Consider the following 9,086-nt stretch of genomic DNA (forward strand, 5'->3'; position numbering starts at 1 on the left):
TCATATCCCCGACAACTTCCTCGGGGGAAGATAAACTCCCTTGCATGTTCCATTGACGTTTTACAGTTTGTCTGGTACAAAATTACGACCAGGGCAGTCACCGTAAGGCGAAACACCTTTTTTGAAACCGGGTCGGCTCACGGATGAACCGATGATGACGATGATGGGGGTGGTAATGGTGATGATGACGATGATACCCTCAGTGTTTTGGCTCGTGCCCACACGGGGGATTAGCCAGGGCTAAATCACTATAATCGAATGGGACCTTAAAGAACTAGTTTATTTTCCAGAAAAATAGGCGTGAAAAGAAATTATACTATGCTATAAGCCCAAATATAACCCAATTATAGATTGCTTAGCAATCGAAGCGACGTGTAGAAGAAAGATAAGATTGAAAGAACTGCTGTAGATTATGAGGCAACTAGTAAGCAGGTGGGATAGTGCCATCGATGTTACATACTTTGAGCTGCTTGCCGTAGCTGGTCTTATATACTTGTCTGGCTGAGAGCGAGCGAGAGAGAAGCCTTTAGTGTAGGCAACGCGGGCTCTCGGATTGTTTAAACGTAGAGCGCTAAAATGTATGAGACGAACGCATAATAAATTAAAAATCATAACGGTTGATGCGCATTCGTTTTTTTATAGCGTGTTCGTACCGTAAATTTCAACGCCCTACGTTTAAACATTACCGATACCAACTAGCCCAACACCAAGCTTTACTGAAGGGTTCTATGCCTATTCAGGAAAGCGGGTTAAAGTATAGGGTAAGATTAAGTGGGCTCCCGAATTGGGGGGGTCTTGATCTTGTCGTGAGTCATCTAACAGGTGGAAGAGTTTCGTGGGTATCGTGTTAAAAATAGGAAACCAGACCCATCGTTCTAAAAGTTTTCGATACATTACTCCCCGAAATTCATTTATGGCACCACAAGCGAGAGCAATTTTTCGTTTTTAGTGGGAGGGAAATGCCTTCGCTGGGCATTGCAGTTATTGTATCGCCCCCCACCCCCTTCCCCCTGCCTTTACACACTTACCGCAAATTGGGCTCATAAGTAAGCAAATGGCGGACTGCCCGACAAATGGCTAGTACATGCACAAAGAATGCGTCTTCTCGAGTGCACTTGCCGCCATCGCTAGAATATGAATGGTTTTGAAAAGAAAGTATAAAATACGTCCTAGCTTGGTGATATTGAAAGTAAGTTTTTCGGTGAATAATACCGCCATGTTCGACATAACTGACAAGAAAAGAGCTTCATATTAGGAGTTTTACTGATTGCATTACCTCCTCGACTGTGTGTTAATCGGGCTTTCACAGTAAAGGGAAAAATATAGGCCGAACTTATCTCCACCATGCGCTGGGCACGCAGATTAGGTTAGGACATTAGAAGACAACCATACCATTACTGAAGTAGCGTAGAAAACCGGGCTAGTTGGTACAGATTCATCTTAGCAGCGCACAAATAGCAGGACAAAGGGGAGGATAACACTGAACTTACCATTTCTGTTAAGAACAGTGTGCGCCCTTCAACGCGAACTCGGCACTTTGGTCCATAGGAGCAACCACGTCTCATTTATACGTGTGATCAGAGGGTGCCCATGCATGTTTTGACGTCTACACCACCTCCTAGCGCAGAATCCTTAGCGATGGGGTGAGGTGGCCGCGTGATGGATATATGGTGACATATGGTGGATATATATATGGATATATGGCGACATATGGTGAATATATATGGATACATGGTGGACATATGGTCTTCTCGGTGCCACCATGCGCAGATCCGCGAGGACTGGAAATACGTGGCCATGGTGATCGACCGCCTGCAGCTGTACATCTTCTTCGCGGTCACCACGGCGGGCACCGTGGGCATCCTTCTGGACGCGCCGCACATCTTCCAGTACGTGGACCAGGACAAGGTCATCGAGATCCACCGCGGCAAGCCCACGTGAGCGGGCCCCCAAGCATCTATACGTACAGTCTCTTCTATATACTCGGACCATAGGTCTAGGCGGACTCAGAACGTGGCGTCATGCTGCTGCTGCGCGACTTTCGGGCCACACCTCAAAGTACTATCTGGAAGTTGCCACTGATTGCTCAAGACTGTGTGCTGCGCCCCCCGCGGGGGGCTGAGGAGAGACGACCTCCGCCGCTGTGCGCCGCCGCCGCCGCCCTCCCGTGCAGCAAGCGGCGGACGCGCTCAACGCGACGACGACACTATGTTTGCATTCGACAAGAGTAAAAATGTTTGTTCTCTCACGCGCCTTCTCTCTGCGGAGGGCAGAACGGAGGAGAAAAAAAGGGCCCTGCAGCGCCGCGATGCTGCAGCAGGTAAGAGCAGCCGCCGCCCCGGTACGGCATGCAGTGGTTGCCTTTGCTGGCTGGCCCCGCTCCGCCTTCTTTCGAGGCACTAAACGGGCTCCACTAAATGCACGACCGGTAAGTACCAGGTCCCGCCGATTGGGTGGCCTCAAGCAGAGCCACGTTGCTGGTGCCATTTCGAGTACTCCCCATTCACTCTCCCAGGCGTGGCCGGGCCACGTGTGTAGTAACCACCGCTGGACGGTCAGTACCACAGGATTGTGCCGGCAGAGGCTGAGGAGTAGGGGGATGGACTGCGGACGCAAGGGGATCGGTCAGGGTCACCGTAGCGGGCGCACATAGAATCGGATCGGTCGCCGAAGCGCCGGGGTGTCAAGTGAGCGCTAGCAAGTCCCCAAGTGTTGTAAACAACGAAATGAACGCTCTGCTCTGCGGTCGGCTTGCTCACGGGATTAATCATGTTGCGATCGATTTAACGGCATTGACCGTACACCGCGCAGATTAGATCGGATTACAGGTTGGTCAGCGCTGCTAATACAAAGCCAGTAAGTGGTTTTATTGCTTACCAGAAAACGGGAAGGGAAGAGGAAAGGGTGAGAGTAAGTGTCCCCCAGCGGGCCTAATTGTACCACCGGCAGGTGGAGAAACGAATTACGCTGGACGAGAATGCCCAGCGCTTCTTGTGGAGAGTTGGTGACAAATGAATCACTATTAGAAAAAAAAGTGAACTTTAACGGGCAGATTTTAAGCTTGCCATCAATGGAGGTCAGGCAGGTCGGGGAAATCTGTGAAGTGAAATGACCACACTTCATTGTTATGTGACTCAGCCACACAATCATATCGGCTATACCGAAATTGTGCAGTTCGAGAGTAGGTTCACATTCACTGGCCTCGCGTTTTCTTTGTGTTGCTGGCCGTGCGTTCTTCTGGATGGTTGGAACAAAATCTCGCTAGCGCATTCGATAAGAAATCATATGCTGTGAAAATATACCAAGTGTTCAGTAAAATTGTTTCTGCTTACAGTCTCAGGGTCATTTGACTCAGCCACCGCATGCGGGTACAGGGCTGTCACAGTCTTCGTTTTCTACGAGGAGTCCAAATCGGCGCACTGATGGTATGAGCTCATCAAAGAACTCAAGTGCAGTAAGCCCTCGTTGTAACGAACTCGTCCAAAAAAAAAAAAAGGGTTTGTTATAAGCGATGCTTCGTTAGAAGGGGGTCTTCTCTGTGCTGCAATGAGGACCATGCAGCCTTTCGAATAATGCGAAGTTTCAAATGGAGCGATTTCGTTATAAAGAGGTTTTACTGCTTACTGCATGAACAGTGGTAAGTATAATGGTACGAACAGAAGGCGAATATTTCAGGGAGCTTCCGGTGCCTATAGTGCTCTCTGTACAAGCCTTCCCACAGAATGTCAGTTTCACCGTAGAAAAGGGAACGTCACTTTCGAACTGTGACCGAGGGCGTTCCTATCACGGTAAGGTTATTGAGATTCGTAAGTAGTGGCTTTTATAGTAACCATTGTAAAAGCAAATCATGTACTTACGTTTTTTATAGCTGCAAGGCCACTGACGATTGCGGCACTTGACCGTATAAAATTATAATCCTCGCAATGTTGAGCACGTGCAGACGACTTCCTGTGACTCGATTTTGGCGTCTAGCCTTTTAATTCCAGATACGCCGATTGTTGAACATTTATAAGCATCCTCAATGCACAGGGCCACGTAGTGAGTGCGTGGTCAGCTTGATTGGCGTCTCGCGATGCGCAGAACTGCCCCGAGTGATCGGGCGGCAGTGGTTTGCATTAACGAAATGCGGAGGTATTTCGCTGCACCAGTGCGACGTTTATTAAAGGGCTATGGTCTGAGAAAGTGGAATACATGCTCCATGCCATAAGCCAAGAGGGAATGGGCAGTCAGTGGAACTTCCTGCCGGGTATACCCTCGTCACTCGCGATGGGTTCCTAGCAGGGGTGGGTTCCCCACACTTCGTCGTGAGCCTCGCATTCCTAGACATGGCGCTTTGCTGCCGTTTGGTTGGCTGCCTTCGGCCCCGGCCGGTGTTGTTCACGGGGCCGTGTTGCGGCGTCTTCGGTGTGGTCCAGCCCGTGAGTAATCAAGCGTTGGTCTTCATCTCCTCCATTCGTGGCCGTCCCACGCGGCCTCGTATGCGGTCTTAGTTTTTCCCGGGTGTCAAGCGTTACTGCGAAGGCTGACTGTGAACCAAGATTTGACCATCACGGGTAAATCCAGCCGGCAAAAGATGTAGGCGCTTCTTCGCCTACTCGCTGCTTTCTGTTCATAGCGAGGTACTGTTAGGCTCTGTAAATTTGGTGCCAACTGGTTACGGAAAGGCGGAGAGGTTAAGACTAAATTTCGCGCCGTCTCGTAAACCAGCTTGTTGCCGCGTGGTCTGAAATTCACCGGATAACTGTTTGCCCTGTCCTACATGGTGGGTGCTTCCGTGGTGGCTTTGTAGAAGACCTTGTGCTAGCGCATTATGGAACTGTAGGTATACATACTTGCGAGAGCTGTATGCTTTCTGTGTATACCTGTGCAAAAGGAAAAAAAAAAAGGATGGCACCCTCGAAGGAAAGCTTAACAGACGGACGTATTTTCTATAAACTGATCACCCGAGGAACGGAATGATTAGCGTGATAACATGTACGCAAGGCTGCTGGGTTGAAAACGTGACGGCTGAAGCCAGAAATCGCGGCGGTAGTTTTAGGCCTACGTAGGCGGCTGCTAAGGCTATGTTCAGACTACCGACGCAAATGCCATATCGTGATCTATGGACGTAAAAGAACGGCATGTCACGCAGTTCGGTTGGCTAAGACGTGAAATGACGTCATTCTTTAAAGTTATAACAACAGTTGCGGCAACAGTCTGAACCCGGCCTCAGACAACCAGTTTGCACATCGCCGTTGTTTAGACGGTACTGCTATCATCGGCGAACAAATTCATACCTGCCAACGTTTCTCAATGAAGAACAAAAGCTTGGACACATTTCAGCCAAAGGACAAAAAATGCACGAATAAAAATTAGCTCGAGCTTGTTGCTTATAAAAATACAAGCTTCCGTGATTTAACTAAATACCTTAATCGACGCAAAACATTGAGTACCGATCGCTTCGTCCTTCCATACTCGGTGTTCCATATTAAAGGTTGAGGAAAAAACAGCGGAAATATGCGACGCAGATTAATAGGATAGTAGAGACCACACAGGTCCAACCGGTGTGCTGTCGCTTCTCTCCTTCGTGTTTGCGTCGCACTTTTCCGCTGTTTTTTTTTTTTCGAAACCTTTACTATGAATCAAATGGCCCAGCAAGCAGCACTTCTTCGGTGTTACAGTCTGCGTCACGTGAGGTACCAGCCAATCTGGTCACGCTCTGCTTCTTGGCCCGGTGGAAAATATTTTAGCGCTTTTGTAAAGCCTCCAACACGAAACGTTTTTACACCCTTTTTAGCCAAAACGGGTGTAGCTAAGTGTAAAAATGGTGCTGGAAGGACATTACACCCTTTATGTGTGGAAAAAAGGGTGTTGACCAACTTCAACACTTTTGGTTTTTAGCAGGGTGTTGAAAGGGCGGGGAAAAGGTGTTGCTATTGACTGATTGAGGCCATGAATGCATGTATAATTGCACGGGGAGGTACAAGATATCCCCTCATACCCTGCTCCCCACCTTGTAATAAATGTTCAAAAGCAAAAAAAAAATGCTAGTTCGCAATGATCGCTCGTTTTTCATATACGGTGTGCCTTATGGCCCAACATTGGCCCGTGAAACGTCAACTTAAACTTTTAAAATTGAAAATACTATATATACACACCAATTTTTTACGCCCTTATTGCCTAAATAGGTGTAGTTTAAGTGGAATGAGGGTATTGGACAGTCATTAGGCCCGTTTTCTTAGGTTCCAACACCCTAGTTTTTAGCTTTAAACTCTTTTTGTGTGCCGAAAAGGGTGCTTGCAGACTGCAAAACCCTTGGTTTTCTGTCGGGTGTTGAAAGGGTGTGATATAGGTGTTCAGTTGGGAAAACGAAAACATCGGAGCTGGGGGTGGACCTAGCTTCTTATGGTGTTGCTAAGTTTTGGTAGGTTTTGCTAGGCTTTGTTAAGTTTTGTTAGGTTTTGCAATTTTCTTGCTAGGCTAGGCTAAGTGCTGAGGGGTGAGGCCAAGTTTGGCCGGATTTCACAAGGCTGTTCCAGTTGTCCCGTGCACACTGACAGCGGATCCAAGGGGAGAACAAGCTACATCGATCCCGGCTCCGCTGTTACTCCAGCCTTACACCCCTAGTGCAACCTGCGCCATTTTTTGTGTGTTTCAGTAGCCCAAAAAGACTATCACCTTCAAAATGCTGTAGTAGGAGGTGTGCATACGGATGCGCCCCTTGTGCTCACACTCGAGCACGCGCGAAAGCCAGCTTCACTGTTATAATACCCTATTTGCGGTGGTGCACCCTTTAGAGGCGGCAAAGTTTTTTTTTTCTTTGTTATTCTTTTGCTAACGCCACCGAACTTAGCTTAAGCATAGACAGCTTCGTTTGTAATAAGTTATGCCAATTCATATTGTTTTAAACATCGTGAGGTACAAAACATCCATCCGCTTGTAGAAAATGTTCGGTCCACCAGTACAAACGGGTATAAAATACTTCCGAAGTTGGAGGTCTTTTACACACTTTTTTTTGTTGGCGTTCTTTCGCACCCTTTTTCTTAGTTTCTAATTAGAAACTTTACACCCCAGGGGGAAAAGGGCGTTGAAATAATGAACACCCGTCTTGGTCGGTGCTGAAATGGGGTGGAATAGGTGTATGGTAATAAATAAAATTCCATGACTTATTGAATATAATAACTATCTCGTGATTAAAGAGTTTTTCCAAATCCGCATACTGACTTCTATATTCTCACATTAAGATGCATAATTCTAAAATTAGCGCTAAATTATCTGATTTCTGCGTCAAGCTCACCGACTCTATCGGAGGACTTTCGTCTGCTGGCTATAAAAGCAACAAGAGCAGATGCGTTTCTAAGCATGTACTCTCTCTCTCCCCATGCATCCCGTCGGTTTTCTTGCTTAATTCATTTGTGTTCCAACAGTGACTTGTGCGGGTTGAACGTATATGTAATGCAGGTTCTCTGTATGTCATGCTGTGCGCTCACACAATCCACATCGTCATGCATAGCTGCGCTGCCCATTCCCTTATTTTAGGGTTTTCAGCAGCCCTTACACCCTTTTTTAGGGTGTTCAATAGAGAACTTTTTTGTATCTTTACACCCTTTTTTAGCCAAAATACCTTTTAAAGGTGTGCGTCATGGGACAAGATTTTTACACCTTTTTTGACCAAAAAGCGTGTAAAAAATTTAGTGGGCAGCATACACCGTATCAAGTGTGAGGAACTTTCCAAGCACGACGCAGAAAGCATGGTCTGAAAATTAGGGGACTGCGAATATTGTAAATGTCGAATAATAATGGAATCGTTCTTGTAATTTGTACAATTGCCGATTCGACAATTTGATATTTGATGTCTATGATTGTTCAGTTTTGACCGAATACTCGGGAGGGTTACTAATATTCATGACTGCATTGGTTGCTAAACACTTCCTATAAACGCTTTCCCTCTTTCCTTCCCGTCTGGAAGCACTGCGAAAGCTACAGTTGTCGCCAGCAATAAACGGCACTGCGTGATTTGCTCGTCACAGCAGATACGTCTTCCATTTCTGCTTTGCTTTTGTGCCTTTTTTTTTAGGTGGCTATCAAATGGGTTTATGGCTGAAACTAAAAAAAAGCCGCCCAATAGCCGCTACACCGCTGTAATGACGTAATTCGAGCTCTCGAAGAAGGCAAAGACCGGGGAAGAAAGAAAAATATTTTGAGCAAGTTCCTATTGTCTGATGGGCATAGAACAAAAATTTCTGGCTGAGGTACCTTGTGACCCCTTATTCCAAGTACTGTTTGTGTTTGTTGACTACGTTCAGAAAGCACTAAGGATTTAGAAAAAGTTGAGAAGAGTGTTGCAGGGTCCCTTTAAAATAGCCTTAACAATTGGCATCCGAGAAGGAATTCGGCCAGTGTTCCAGTTAGGGAAAGTAGAGATGCAGATGCGTTTTCTGGTCTGTTTTACGGCGATAGCTGCTGGCGGGAAGTTTGGGGTGATCTTGACATCATTTGTAAACCCGGCGGTCGGTTGCTAGAGCTCGAGCGCTTGAGGTTAGTCAGAGCGAGACAGAGGACGCTCCGCTGCACAGGTGGCTGGCCTGTGCGTAGTTTTCCTTTGAGGAGTCTGGTGTCGACTGCGCTGTGCAGCAAGATTATTAGTAGAATCACACCATATACGCAATATCGGCACGCTATACGTCGTCGCAGTCTCAGTTTATGCAGGACGTCGCATTAGCTTCGTGTGATCGTAATACGAACAGTTTCATTCAGTATGAGAGCACTAGATGCGCCTTTCCCGAAAAAGCTGAGAGCTTGAAGCTTCCTGAAGGAAAGAGTGCAAAGCGAGAAAGAAAAAAAAGAGAAGAAAAAAAAACAAAAAAGGAAGAAAGGAAGAGAAACTAAGAAAGAAAGAAAGAAAGAAAGAAAGAAAGAAAGAAAGAAAGAAAGAAAGAAAGAAATAGGAGAACTCGTGCAATGCGTAAGCATGATGAGCCTTGGCAAGGTGGCTGGTCTGGCGCCAACGGTCTTCCTGTTATGCCTTCTCTTTCATCGCCCTCGCACAATAACCGGATTCACCGGCAGAACGGATGTAATTTTTTTAAAGCGTAGCTTTAGTGTCC

The 9,086-nt window shown here is 46.8% G+C and overlaps 1 protein-coding gene across 1 annotated transcript in view; it reads left to right on the plus strand.

Moving 5' to 3' along the window:
- The window catches only part of Nachrbeta1 (nicotinic acetylcholine receptor beta1), a 38,030-nt gene extending 34,697 nt beyond the window's left edge, over positions 1-3,333 (plus strand). Inside the window, exon 6 of the mRNA XM_077675985.1 lies at positions 1,771-3,333. Coding sequence (XP_077532111.1) covers positions 1,771-1,941 — 171 coding nt within the window. The 3' untranslated portion in view covers positions 1,942-3,333. The remainder of the gene's footprint in view (positions 1-1,770) is intronic.
- The last annotated feature ends 5,753 nt before the right edge of the window (positions 3,334-9,086 follow it).

Source organism: Haemaphysalis longicornis, unplaced genomic scaffold (genome assembly GCF_048455015.1).
Source record: "Haemaphysalis longicornis isolate Haplotype H1 unplaced genomic scaffold, Haemaphysalis longicornis Haplotype H1 scaffold_7, whole genome shotgun sequence".
NCBI lineage: Eukaryota > Metazoa > Arthropoda > Arachnida > Ixodida > Ixodidae > Haemaphysalis > Haemaphysalis longicornis.